We start from the raw sequence: 14,509 nt of genomic DNA, 5'->3' as shown, positions 1-14,509 counted from the left end.
GGGAAAGCTGCTCTTCCTCGCCATCGTCATCTTCCTCGGTTATCTCCCGAGGATCTTCCTTACGGGATCGAACCTTCTCGAATTGGACTTCGAGGTTCCTCACGGCCTCGGTCAGTTCCTCCTCCGAGGCTGACTCCGAGCTCGAGGAGGCTACCGTGCCCCCCCTCGCTTCTTCCATCATGGTGGCCACGATGATGGGCTGAAAAGAGGATTCCCTCCTTGGCGGCAGGGAAACTCTAGTCCCGGAGGCAGTCTCCGCTGGTGGGGTCTCTGCCGGCTTGGCCAGAGTCGCTGCGATCGCCTCGATAGAGGCCTTTGCCTGCTGGGTAGGGGCCTTCACCACCTTAGGTGCATCCCGGGCCTTCTCCTTCGGGGGAGGGGCGACGCCTCGCTCCCCCTCTTCCGAGATCGGACGGGGCTTCTCCCGAAGCTTACCCGGGGTCTCGGACTTCCTCTTCCCCGAACCGGAGCGTTGGCTCGTGGTTGACGGTGCCGGGGAAGGTGCACCCTGCCTGGCGACCGAAGAGCCCGACCTTTCGGCGCTCCCGGAGCCAGCGGACTCGCGGCGCTTGGCCTGGTGTTGGGCCCCCATCGCCGGGGCGCCCGCACAGGACTTAGAAGCCCGCTCGGACCCTGTCTTCTCACCCGTTGAGCCCTTCTTCAACCAGCTGGCGAGACGGGATTGACGGTCCCTCATGGTCCGCTCCGACAAGTTCTTGCAGAAGTGGCAGTCCTTCTCTACATGAGTCTTGTCCCCATGAAGACAGTGGAGGCATCGCGAATGTTCGTCTTCCTTAAACACATTCTGCAGCCTGCATCCAGGGCAGCTGCGAAACAGCTTGGGTCCGGGTGACAAACTCACGTCCTGGGCCATCTCGAAGTAGGCCGCGAATCTTCTGGAATCCTCCAAGAAGTTGATTCGACGAAATCTTCACCCTTAAGGGGCGTAGGAAAAATCCCGTAACGGGTTGCCGTTAAGGGGAGTAGAAACGGTGGAGTTTAGGCTCGATTAACCGAAAAAATTTGAAAATTCACCTGAAAAAGCGCGAAACGCGCAGTAAAAGCTCGAGAGCTAAGCACGAGGACTCCCAACACTTGAACGTGCGGTAAAAATCTGAAGATGGCTGCCAGAGGCGGGGCTTAGGTAGAGGGCAGTCATTGGCTGTGGTCAGTATGACGCAGAGATCAGTGATTGGTTACTACTACGAAAGACAGATCAGAAACGAAACTGATACTGATACTGATTTTTTCTTTACCGAGGATTCCCAGCCTGACGGGGAATATTCATGAGCATGTGAATCCATGCCAGACCCCATGCTGGAGAAATATATTTATTCCACACTTCTAGATCAACACATTAATCATCGCAGTTATTAAAGCAAGTTAAAATCAGTCAAGAAAAGTATACACAATTCCCTAGTTAAATTGTAGACAAGTTTGCGTCAAGAGTGAAAACTGAGCAAAACGGCACAGTGAAAACCAAACACAAATGGCACTCTAGCAATTTCTCACAAGGGAGGGAAAGCACAAGTTATACAGGAATATCTTCTTACACACCGTAGCAACACTTTGCATAAGTTTGTGAACAAGTTTAGGCAAGGCAGCACTTTAGTAAGTATAATACTTAAATGAAAACCGAGCAAAATGGCACTTCACAAGTTTTAAAAATGGGAAGAAAAAGGTGGGTATAAGAAGTAGGTGCACCAACACAGTTCTAGTTGAGAAGCAATCTAGGGAAGGCAGTTCCAACAAATTTAGCCAGAGTCAATAGGCCTGTGCCAGAGTCAGTGGTACAGGGCAAAGGGCCCAGGAGCAAAATGTTCTTGTAGCTGCAGTCAAGTCTTTGGTTAACGATTCGAAAAGGTGGATGCAGAAGGTGAAAGACAATGTTAGAAGAAAGGGGCAGCCATTCCAACAGGTAGGTAAAGGATTTAAAACACCTTTAGCACTACCACGCGAAAAGGGCGGCCTGGCGGAACAATGTACCTTGAAATGTAGAAGAGGCTCCTGCGGTGGCGGTTGTTCCTGGCAGTTCCTGCAGCTCGGGTGATCCAGCAGAGGAAGAGGAACTCTCGGCGTGGAGGAAGGTTCGAGTTACTGCATTGCCCAGGGATGAAACCAGCCGCGGTGCTGCCCAACGAATAAAAGGTATCCTCCTTTAAATCGGGGTCCGGGTGGATGGGTGCCTGGCAATCCGGTCTCAGAGTACAGGGTACTGGCGATTCGACCAAGGCAGGTCCAGGAAGGCGATTGGCAAACTGGTTTGCCCCACCAGCTCAAGGGAAGAAGGCTCTTGCAGATGAAGATCTCCTCTCGTCGTGTGGAGAAAAGTGGTGAGACGCTGCAGCAGGGCTTCACCAGTGGTTCAGTCATTGCAGATTTCTTTGGCTTTTCTCCTCTTCGGCTTCTTAGTTCCAGTGGAGACTTCTTGCTCTTCCAGTCCTCAGGACCCTGCTTTTATGCAAAAAGATCCCCATTCATACAGCCTAGCTGTCACTCACACAGTGGAGTGGTCATCCTGGCGGGAGACCCTCCAGCCTATCAGGGCAGAGTGCGACATGGGTTGCTGAGGCAACCCTGTCCAGGGGTCCTACTCCCCCTCCCACACAATGGATCCAGCCCAGACTCAGTGGCGCCGAAAGGAGGGCTTCTTGGCAGAAGCCGCCAAAAGGACGAACAAAGGATCCCCGACCTGGGTTAGGAGTTTAAAAAAGACACCAGAAAGAATTTATATCAAAGTTCTGGCAAATAAAACCTACCGGAGTAAAGTTAATATAAAAATAAACCAGCGGTATGTTAGAGGCTGTCAGTAAATGTGGTAGCCTTGAACAATGGGAAAATCCCATAGGGAAATACACGCTGTCAAATATTTTTGGTGGTAACCACTGCCACCAGCCAGAAACTTTTGAAAGAGGGACTGTACGGTACCCTCTCGAAAATGAACATAAGGGAAAAACTATTAACCCTTGCCAGTACCTCCATAGTAAGATGGGTTGTACTGGTTTTGTTCATAAAGATTGACTATTAAAGTCAATGGGGACTTTACATGCCCTGGGAGACAGTAGTCAGTCCCAGGTTATGGAGTCTATGTTTGGGGGTCGATACAACACCCCTGTGTCACTGCACTGAGGGTGCAGTGTAACACATGTGGATAAAGATGGTTCCTATGGGGGTGAAATAAACCCCATAGACATTAAACACAAAAAATAGCCTAGAACACACATAGCAAACATGCCTAAGAGTGGGAAAAAGAGTCTCACTCTTAGCAGGAGAAAAAAAACTTCAAATCCAGCAAAACTGCTGGGTGACTCTCTAGGTAAGGGAAATCAGCCATAAGATGAGAATTCTCCCCAACATCGACTCGGCCTTCCAAGCCAAAAGCCTCGCCTTTTTTGAATGCAGGTTTCTCCCATTCATTCCAGCCTAGCTGTCAATCACACAGCAGGGTGGCGTTCCTTGCCGGACAGCCAGCCAGCCAATCACCTTTGGGTGCATTTCTGTAACCAAAGGGATTAAGCACAGGGAGTTTCGGGCACCTCCCTCACTTCCAGCCCCTGCCAGACACACTGGTGCCAGAGGCGGGCTTCACTCGTGAATTCCGTCAAAGACAAAACAAACAAAGGGACCAAACCTGGTTTGGCACGCTGAGTAAATCTCAAGAACCACCTCTCCAACAAGAAATGTCGAAAAAAGAAGACCGGGCCATTTTGAAAAAATGGGCACCCATGGGTGTGTTACTGCAGCTGCAATTGCAGCCCGCGGTAAAAACACACAATGGTAGTAAAAAGTAAACCACTGCCACCCGCCATTAATTGTAGAAAGGGTAACAAACATGTTACATGAGAAACTAGACAAAGGGGATGCTAAGTAACCCCTCCAGCACCCTATGGTAAGATAGTATGTGCTGGGTCTAGAAAGTTACAAAATGTAAGAAAAGTCAGTTTCACTTTACTGCTCTTGGAAACAGTAGTTTCACCAAGAGAAGGTATCTAAACCTCTGGGAAATCTAAGAGACTTCCCTGTGCCACTGCACTGAAGGTGCTGTGTGTCACAATGCAAAGAATATGCTATGGAGTTTGTCAGACTCCAAAGTCAAAAGAAACGCTCTAAATCGCAGAAAAATACACGAGAGTGGGGGAACAGTTTCTCACTCTCTTCAGGTTAGAGATTTAAAGTCCTAAAGTCCAGCAAAAAGAGCAGAGGGTCTCCAAGGTAGAGAGGAATTGGCAAATTTCTGACAAGACAATTATCCCTCAATATTGTTTGTTAAGAAAAGTCAAATTGTTACACATACACACAAACGACACCAAGAAGTTGACTTTTTATACAAATGCGTTTTAGTACATGTAACACAAGTGGTCAGCTTGTCCCTCAGAAAGCCTGCGTCTTCCTTTATAGAGTGACCACTGACTGCACACATAACGAGAAAGAAGCCCTACGCGCATGCTGGACAAAAGTAAGTCTGGGCGAATGTAGGCAGATACTTTAATCCTTTCAATAGAAATGGTCCTCAAAGCCTTAGAGGGCCCTGTTGTTCTGACAAAGGAAGCTAATTAGTGTTGTGTATGTGGTCATTTAGGGTTGCAGACCCCCATACCCCCACCCATACCACTGCTGGCTGTTTTCCTTTTCTTTGCAGTGCAGATGATAGTAAGCATGTCATTTGTTTATCACAGTACAGAATGGAGACATAAGCGGAGACCGGTGGTATGCATTTCCTAAGGAAGCATATATCTTCACAAACTAAGGGCTGTGTTACTTAAAATGTGTTTTGGTTATCCAAACTCAGACCTCTCCCAAAGGTGCTCAATAATGTCAGACCATTTTGGCCATGCTTTCAGCTACTTGGTGCGGTGGGGCTGTGAGCAGGTTTGGCTCATAGTGTGCAAATTCAGTGATTAAACCATGATTTAGCTCATTTCACTTGGATAATCAGTTAACTCTGAAGAAACACCCTGTAAGCCAATTAAGTTGATGTATCTGAGACCTACAAACAGAACATATGAATAATCTCCCCAACACATCCCATCAAATCATACAAACTCCAAACAGCATAAACTGTTTGTCTTTTCTAACCACATGCTGCCAGGGACCTATAGGCAGAGGGATCCCATTGAAGCAGCTGCACAGAGATTTCACATGTTGACATTTATTCTTAAAAATAAAAACATATAGCAGAGATATATAAGCCGCACAATTGATCAAGCTCCCCAAGTTGTTTGCTAATACCTGAATATTGGCAGGAAAGGTTTCAGCAGCCTGTCTGGAACGTAGGAGATGAGGGATAATCTTTAACTTAACACGGGTACCGACAGGATCCCGCTTCAGTTCTGGTTTCATTGCACTACCCTGAAACACAGAAGAATGACAATCTAAACAGTTTCCTTTCTGAACACCAAACACAAACTGAAAGGTGTTTCAGTGATCTTTGCATTGCCGCATTTATAAAGGGGCCTAAAATACTGCAGCACATAAGTGACAGTGTAATTCAGTGATGACGGGTCCCGTATTTTGTGGTAAATCATATGCCACTACTTAGCCCACAAACTGGGAGAATTACACTTAAATATCTTTAAAAAGCACTCACATGAAGCACTGTTGGATATACAGTATAATGGCTGAACATGCATGAACATCCTCTGGTGATAGTAAAAATATAAAAAATGTAAGTATTTATACTAACAAATGGGTAACACAACCTACTGTGTGTTTGCTCACCACTACCCATCACCGTCATCCTCAATTCTCCTTTTAAGTCTTTGAGACCACAAGGTTTCCAGTATCATGGAATATTCCAGAGAAAATCAAGCATAGTCGATTCAAGATTTTCAGCAAACAGCAACAATTAGATTGTGGGACTGATGCCCTGATTACCTAATGCGTGCATGGACAAATAGCAAATGCACACCTTTAGACATCCATGAGCGGATCAGGTCAGTTGTGCCGCAACACGCACATCTGCCCTCCCTTTTGAAAATCCAGGAGCCGTGCACATATCTCCCTGACACATCTGTAGGCACTCTAGTTGATCTGTCTGCAAGATAACCTTCAAGACTGAAATGCCATCTAAATTACTGTTTCTTCTCCATCATTTACTTCCTAACATGCATCCTCTTCCATTAATGTAACCTGCAGTATCCATAATTACCTTGTCCTTCCATGTGTACCATTAATAGACTATCCTTCTTAATGTACCTATGTTATTGTACTATACAGAGCTCCGATGCTTCACAGCTAGGTTCACTTTATGTGAAAACCAGTACATTTATGGGATACATTACTCGCCGTAGTCTTATTGCTGATGCTTGCATCTGCTTCGATTCACATGCTATTCTTAGGCCGACATCTAGTGGAAGTTTCGGAGTATTACAGTTTTAGTTTTCGAAACTTGAAAAGGGACGTTGACAGGGCGTGCCAGTAATACTATTCCTAGTGTGACGTCTACTGTACCCATGGTCGTTAACGCGTCGAGGACCCTCAGATTGCTTTGTTTTTGACATGAGGTTGCATGAAGTGTGGCGTGAGTACAGGTGTATTAAAGCAGTTATGTGTCGGATAAAGCCCAATGACGCTTAGAAAACATCTATGCACCTTCTACTCCAAGGGGAGGAAGGGTGGACGCATGTCAATCTAAGCAGATCCAAGCATCAGAAATACGATTACGGTGAGTAATGTATCCCTTCTGAGGCTTGTGGAAACTGCTTAGATCACATGCTATGCATAGATTAGCAAGCAGTGTTAGGAGAAGGTGGTGGGTTGTGAGACGGTCCAGCTATGAAGAGATGTTTTAGAACCACTTGTCCCACCTGAGTATCTGCTTTAGAGTGTATGTCAATGCAATAGTGCCGAGTGAAAGTTTGTACTGAGCTCCATGTAGCTGCTTTGCAAATGGCGTCCAGTGGGACGTTTGCGATAAAGGCCAGAGTAGCTGCTGTACCCCTTGTAGAGAGAGCTCTTGCTATGAAAGGCAGTGTTTTGCTTGATAAAGAGTAGCAGAGCTGTATGCATCTGACTATCCATCTGGAGATGGCATTCTTGGAGATGTGGTCTCCTTCTCTGCCTGGTGCTACGTAGACAAACAGTTGGTCTGTTTTTCTGAGCGTCTGGTCATGTTTACATAGTAAAGGACCACCCTCCTTACATCTAGTGTATGCAGTTTTTTCTCAGCTGAGCTAGCTGGGTTCTGAAAGAAGGCCAGTAGCTCGATGGATTGGTTTACGTGGAATTTTTTAATTAATTTAGGAGAAAACCTAGGGTGTGTTCTTAAAACCAATTTGTCTTTGTGGATAGCAAAGAAAGGGTCTTGCACGGATAATGCTTGAAGTTCGCTGACTCTTCTTATGGTGGTGATTGCCACCTAGAAAGCCGTTTTATACATGAGATGTTTATGGCTTGACTTATGCAAAGGCTCAAAGGGGGCTCATATTAGTTTTGCAAGTACTACATTGAGGGCGTAGTCTCTCCCTCCACGAATGCCTAAATGACAGGAATCTTCCACCAAGATATTTTACTCTAAGAGGTGGCGTATGCAGATAGTGCCTCCAGGTGAACCTTTATTGAGTTAAATACCAACCCTGAGTCTAATAAGTGGAGCATGTAGTGAAGAATGTGAGTTGCAGTACATTCTATCAGGTTTATTTGTTTTGACTGGCGCCAAATTACAAATAATCTCCACTTGTCAAAATAACAGTGTCTGATATTTGGGTTACGTGCCTCCTTGAGGATATCCATACACCTTTGAGGTAAGTTAAGTTGTCCAAACTCTGACCTCAGGAGCCATGCTGCCAAATTCAGTGAGTGAGGTTGAGGGTGTAATGTTGTCCCCCCGTGTTGGTAAAGCAAGTTGGTTTGGTAGGGGAGCTTGATTGGATCGCACATTGCCAGTTTGGGCAGATGTGGATACCAAGGTTGTCTCGCCCACGTTGGAGCAACTAGGATCAGCGTCATCTGTTCTTTGTGAATCTTGTTCACTGCCCTGTTCAGAAGTGGAGTTGGGAGGTGGCGGGGGGGGGGGGAGCGCTGGCAAATTTCCCATACCAACTCATCCATAGGGCGTTCCCCTTGGAGTCTGGTTGGGGAAACCTGGACGCGAAGTCTGGGCATTGCTTGTTTTCTCTTGTAGCGAACAAGTCTAGCGTGAGGAAACCCCACTGTGAGAAAACAACAAGTTACTTTCTTACCTGGTAACGTTCTTTCGATGGGATGGTCCGACAACGTATTCCATATCTAGGACAGGTAATCACCACAGCTGTGCCGCTTCGGAACATTTTCGGCATCTGCGTCGATGACGTCGATACGCTGTCCTCAAGCTCAAGGGCCTCTCCGCGAGCCGACGTCACCAGATGTTATAAGTAGGACGCACGACGCCCGTAGCCTCAGTTGTAGTTTTTTCCCAGAACGTGTGGCACCGATCTTCTGCCAGTATGACCACAGAAAGCCTTGTGGAAACGTAAGCTGCAATCGCATAAGAAATTCCGTAGCGGGGCAGGCTGGGAGGGTACGATATGGAATACGTCGTCGGAACATCCCATCGAAAGAACGTTACCAGGTAAGAAAGTAACTTGTTCTTCGAGGAAATTGGTTCCTCCGACATATTCCATATCTACGACAGACTCCCAAAGCAGTACCAACGTATGGAGGAGGGGAAAGAATTTAGAATTCAGGAATTTAGAATGCCCATTTAAATTGCAGAGTAAAGGACCGCCTTGCCAAAGGCCAGATCCTGCCCATGGATAGAATCTAGGGAGTAGTGTCTTACAAAAGTATGGACAGAAGCCCATGTGGCTGCTTCACAAATGTTACGAACAGGAACACCCCTCTGCAGAGCAGTAGAGGCAGCCACACCCCTAGTAGAATGTGCCCGTAAGTCTCCCGGAGTGTCCTTACCCGCCAAGCGGTAACATTCAGAAATTGCCAAGATAATCCATCTAGACAAAGTCTGCTTAGTAACACCTTGTCCCAAACGCCTTCCAGCGTATCCGATAAAGAGCTGATCGTCCACTCTGACCCGGAACATGCATGAAATGTAGAAACTTAAAGCTCTCCTAGGATCCAACCTATGGAGCCTCTCCTCTTCCTTACCAGGATGTGGACGAGGATAGAACGCCGGAAGAATGACCTTCTGGCTTAAATGAAATTACGACACAACTTTCGGAAGAAAGGAAGGACGAACCCGAAGGACAACCCTGTCCTTATGAAACACTGTGAAGGGTGGCTTAACAAAGTGCCTGCAACTCACTCACTCTGCGAGCAGAAGTAACCGCAACTAAAAATACAGTTTTCAAGGTTAGCAGTCTCAAAGGACAAGAATGTAAAGGCTCAAACGGAGCTCCCATTAGGAATTTTAGAACCAGGTTCAAATCCCAACCGGGTACCTGGAAAGGTGACGGTGGGAACACATTAGTGAGCCCTTTGAGAAACTGAGAAATCAAAGGAATCTTAAAATAAGAACACTCCCGAGACGAGCGCTTAAATATGGACAGCGCCGCCAGGTAACCTTTAATGGTACCCACATGCAGGCCCTTGTGGGCTAACGAAAGCAAAAAACACAGAACCACAGCAATGGCACATGAAAAAGGATCCACATTCTTAACCCTGCACCAGTCGCAGAACTTTCGCCAACGGCACAGGGACTTTGTTGCGGGCCTTCTGGCCGAAAGCAACACCTCCATCACGTCTTCAGGGAGGTCCCAATCCTTATACCTCAACCTTTCAGAAGCCAAGCATGAAGGTTGAGGGACTTGACCTCTGGATGGAGAACCTGACCCCCCCCCCCTCCCGTGAGAGCAGATCGTCTTGGTAGGGAACACGGCGTGGACGGCAGATGGACATGTCGAGAAGGTCCGGTTCCCATGTTCTCCTGGCCCATGCCGGAGCAATGAGGACCATCCGGGAACCGAACCTCGGTAACCTCCGTAGCACTTGCGGAATGACGAGGATGGGAGGAAACGCGTACAGCAGTGGGAAGGATCAATCCACTAGTAACGCGTCCCCTAAGGCTCCTCTTGGAGGAAATTCCCGCAAGCAGAATCTTTTGCACTTCTGGTTGACACTTGTGGCGAAGAGATCCACTTATGGGGTCCCCCAAAGGGTGAAGATCTCCAGGAGAATCTGAGCCAGCTCCCACTCGTGACAGACCGTGCTCTGTCTGCTCAGAGCGTCCGCCGCCGCGTTTTTGTCTCTGGCCAGATGAACTGCCGAGATCGAAATTTCCTGCTGGATGGCCCAGAACCGGAGCTGCATTGCCTCGCTGCACAGAGGGAGAGACCCTGCCCCTGCCCCTTTTTGTTGAGGTAGTGCATAGCCAATGTGTTGTCCGTCAGGATCAGGACATTCTTCCCTCGCGCAGATGGCAAAAAAGCCTTCAGGGCTAGCCTGATGGCCCTCACCTCCAACAGATTGATATGGAGTCTGGACTCCGACGGAGACCAACGACCGCTGACTATCAACTCATTGGCATGAGCTCACCATCCCATGAGGGACGCGTCCGTCACGATGGTTACCTCCGGCCAGGTTAGCCAAAATGGAGCCCCCTTCATCAGATTGCTTTCGACAGCCCACCACAGAAGATCCTGGGCGACCGAGGGCGGTCCTGAACGGGGTCCGATATCCTGCCGGAGGACTGCGACCACTGGAGCTTGAGAGCCCATTGCAGAGATCTCATCCGCAACCTGGCCTCTGGCACCAGAAGAATGCAGGATGCCATGAGGCTGAGCAACCTCAAGAACTTGAACGCTGGGAGACTCTGGGCATGTTGAAACGTGTGCACCATCTGCAGAATGTGATGAGCCCTCACCGGGGGAGGGAAACACTGCCCCGGGGATGTGTCAAGCACTGCTCCGATGTACTGGAGCCGCTGGGTTGGCGTCAAGTGGGACTTCTTTAAGTTGAGGGAGAAGCCCAGCTTGTGAAGGGAGTGGCAGGTGACTGACAGATGATCCAGGACTTGCTCCGGATAGCGCCCTGATCAACCAATCGTCCAGGTAGGGGTAGACGTGAATCCCCCCTTTCCTGAGATACGCTGCCGCCACCACCACCACCATGAGCTTGGTGAAGACCCTTGGGGCGGAGGTCAATCCGAACAGCAGGACCTGAAACTGAAAATGCGAGTCGCCAACCGCGAACCTCAGGAACTTCTTGTGCTTGGGATGAATCAGCACATGAAAGTAAGCGTCCTTGAGGTCGAGAGACACCAACCAGTCCTGAAGTTGAAGGGCCTGGAGGAATTGAGAGAGAGTAACCATCTTGAACTTATCCTTCCTGAGGAGCTTGTTCAAACCACGCAAGTCCATGATGGGTCTCAATCCCCCATCTTTCTTCGAAATCAAAAAATAAGGGGAATACCATCCCTTGTTCCTCTCCGCTACAGGCACCAGTTCTATGGCGCCTTTCTCCAGCAGGAATTCGATTTCCTGTGCAAGGAGCAGATCCGGACTCTTCAAAGAGATTCCCTGGTGGATTGTCGTGAGGCCTCTGCCGGAAAGCAAGACAGTAGCCGTGGGCTATGATCTCCAGAACCCACACATCTGAAATAATGGCATGCCATTCTATAAGATGCTGCGCCAGCCTTCCCCCAACCGGTGAACCATGGGACATGGCCTCATGACTGAGCTGAAGCGGCTGCGGCATTGCCTGAGGGTAAAGAGGCAACTGCCCGAGCGGCCTTGGCACCACGAGAACCTTGTTTTCCACCTCTGGTACTCCTACGGTGGCTCCTTTGACTTGCAGCTCCTCTCGATCTACCAAAGGAAGAGTAGTATCGAAAGGAACCTCCCCTCCATTGCTGTCCCCTAGGACAAAAAGGTGGAGGTTGGCGAACAGCAGCGCTCAACGACTTCGCTGCAGCTTTGGAGGTCTGCAACCTCTCAAGGCTCTCGTCAGCCTTGCTGCCAAAAAGATGTTCACCATCAAAGGGCATGTTGAGAAGCCGGGCTTGTACATCAGGAGCAAACCCCGACTTCCGCAACCACGCAAATCTGTGCATTACGGTGCTCACCGCCATGGACCGGCTGACATAATCGACCATGTCCAGACCCGACTGAACGGATTCACACATGGCATCCTTGCCATCCTGAACGAGAGCAAGAAAACCATCCTGTTCCTCCCCTTCGGGAATATGTTCAGCTGCCAAAGACACACAATTCCACAGAGTGTGAGTGAAACGTCCTAAGGCACACACAGAGTTGGCTGCCTGTAAAGCCATACCCCCCTGAAGAAAACACTTTCTTCGCCCAGCCATCAAAACGCTTGTTGTCCCTATCAGGAGGGATGGTAGGGTACGACACCTGTTTTGCTGGGGCCGTAGCCGCCTGCACCACCAAACTCTCCGGAGTGGGGTGCGTAGACAAGTAGCTGGGGTCGCTACTGGCTGGACGGTATTTTTTCGGCAAAGACTTGCTCACTGCCGGGAGACTCTCCGGAGCAGTTCAAGCCGCTGCCACCCTTCTTTGCAAGGCCATATGGAAAGGCAGAACCGGGTCAGTTGGTGGACCTTGGTCCAAGCCATCTGTCAGGTCATCCTGCATAAAATCGACTGGTGGTGCAGACCACCCCAAATACTCGGTCAACCTCGACATAAACCGCCGGTACGAGGACTCGGCATGCGTGCCAGGCTCAGGCCTACCGAACTCCACCTCCTGAGAGGTGTCCAGACCACTGGCGACATGCAGAGACTGACGCAGGTCTTCCAACTGGATATGACCAGATAAGAGGTCGTCAGGAACCTCATCAGGAACCAACCCTTCCTCGGACCCTTCATCCACCTCAGAAATATAATCAAGAGGCTGGAATAAATCCCTGGATGAGGGCACAGAAAAAGGCCTGTGTTTGGACTTGGCCAGAGCCTTCCTCGGGATTTCCACCGGTCTCCGGGGCAACTCTGAGAAATCCTCCTCTAAAGGTGTTGAGGGTGTCAACGGAATCGGCGTCGAGCGTGGCGCCGATGGCTTCGACACAGGCCTCGAGGGCGGAGCCCCAAGCGTGTCCTTCGACATCGTCGGCGTCAATGGCTTCCTCGGAGGCAGAGCCTCGAGAGAGTCCTTCGACGGTCTCGGCGAGAAGGCATCGACGTCTTCTTCGAAGACCTCACAGGCTCAGACGGTCTCGATGGCGTCAAGGATCGGGATCTGGAGCAGGCATGGCTAGAGCGATCCACCTTGTCCGACCGGGACCTCGAAGGTTCCCGGTGATCGCGCCGACCGCTCGAGCCCGAAAGGCGTGCGAATGGTGGATCTAGCACGTTCCCCGCCGGCGTCTTTCGACGGCGCGTACGGAACGGAGCCGTGCGACTGAAAAATCGCCATCATCTCCTTACGAATGTAACCAAACAAGCAACCTGCCGACGGGCGCAGTCCTCAGACAAGGACAGGGAAGGCGACCGGTGACGGCGCTTCCTTGAGTGCCTCGAAGAGGCAGAGGAATGGCGGGACCGACTCTGGTACCGAGAGCCCCTGGACTTACGCCAACGATGCAGAGAGCTGCCCCTCGAATCGTCAGTCGAAAGCCCAGTGGATTTCGACTTCCGGGGCTTGGACACCTTACCGACAGAAAGCTTCTTACGCTCCCCCAAGGCCTTCGATGTCAAGGACTGGCAATCGTCACAATCATCCGTGGCATGGTCCTCACCGAGGCACCAGAGGCAGGCGTTGTGCGGGTCCGTCAGCGACATCTTGGAACGGCAGTCCCGACATTTCTTGAAACCCGGCCGCGGGGTAGAAGAAGACAAAGACATCAGGAAATCTTCACAAACAAGCGGGTTCGAAGAACCCATAGAATAACTCAGAAGAACCGAGGCGCGCTGAGATCTCGGAAGCGAACACGTTCGCGGAAAAAACGGAACTGAGGCTATGGGCGTCATGCGTCCTACTCATAACATCTGGTGACGTTGGCTCGACGGAGGCCCTCGAGGACAGCAGATCAACGTCATCGACGCAGGACACAGACACTGAAAACATTGCAGTGGTGCTTTCTGTGAGAACTTGTACCAACTAATTTGTTAGATGTGCTTTGAAGGCTTGAAGTACTTTGAATATTGCTAGAAGTTCCAGAAGGTTGATATGGTTCTGTGCTGTGATGTGAGCCCACACACCATGTGCTGTGAGACGAAGGTGATGTGCCCCCCCCACCCAGAGAGTGATGCGTCCGTTGTCACTACCGCTTGCAACGCCGGCTTGTGGAAGTGTTTTCCCATCAACAGGTTCTCCTTTGCCCACCAGCGTAAGGCTTGTACTAGTGTTGGCGAAACGACCACTAGATCGTCCCACTGAATATTTGCCCGAGACCACTGTTTCGCTAATCACGCCTGCATCGGGCGCAATCGTGAGTGTGGGACCAGGTAAATGCAAGATGCCATCATGCTGAGGAAACGCATAGCTTTGCATACACTTACCTGCTGACCAGCTTGATACGGAGGTATTTGCAGCAGTTTGTTTTGGATTCTTTTCTTTGATGGAAAGACTAGCCCATCTTCTGTTTTTAGGACAGCTCCTAAGAACTGTTTTGTCTTGTTTGG

At 49.6% G+C, this 14,509-nt stretch overlaps 1 protein-coding gene across 2 annotated transcripts in view; it reads right to left on the bottom strand.

Annotated features, from left to right (window-relative positions):
* ECPAS (Ecm29 proteasome adaptor and scaffold) overlaps positions 1-14,509 on the bottom strand; it is a 3,148,361-nt gene that overhangs the window by 2,676,954 nt on the left and 456,898 nt on the right. For both annotated transcript variants that reach the window (XM_069630810.1, XM_069630809.1), the window contains exon 9: positions 5,230-5,349. In XM_069630810.1, the coding sequence (XP_069486911.1) occupies positions 5,230-5,349 (120 nt within the window). The remainder of the gene's footprint in view (positions 1-5,229; positions 5,350-14,509) is intronic.

This window comes from Ambystoma mexicanum, chromosome 6q (genome assembly GCF_040938575.1).
Source record: "Ambystoma mexicanum isolate Mex_15411 chromosome 6q, UKY_AmexF1_1, whole genome shotgun sequence".
Classification (NCBI taxonomy): Eukaryota; Metazoa; Chordata; class Amphibia; order Caudata; family Ambystomatidae; genus Ambystoma; species Ambystoma mexicanum.
Note: the sequence above shows the minus strand (reverse complement) of the source record. Positions and strands in the feature narration are given on the sequence as shown.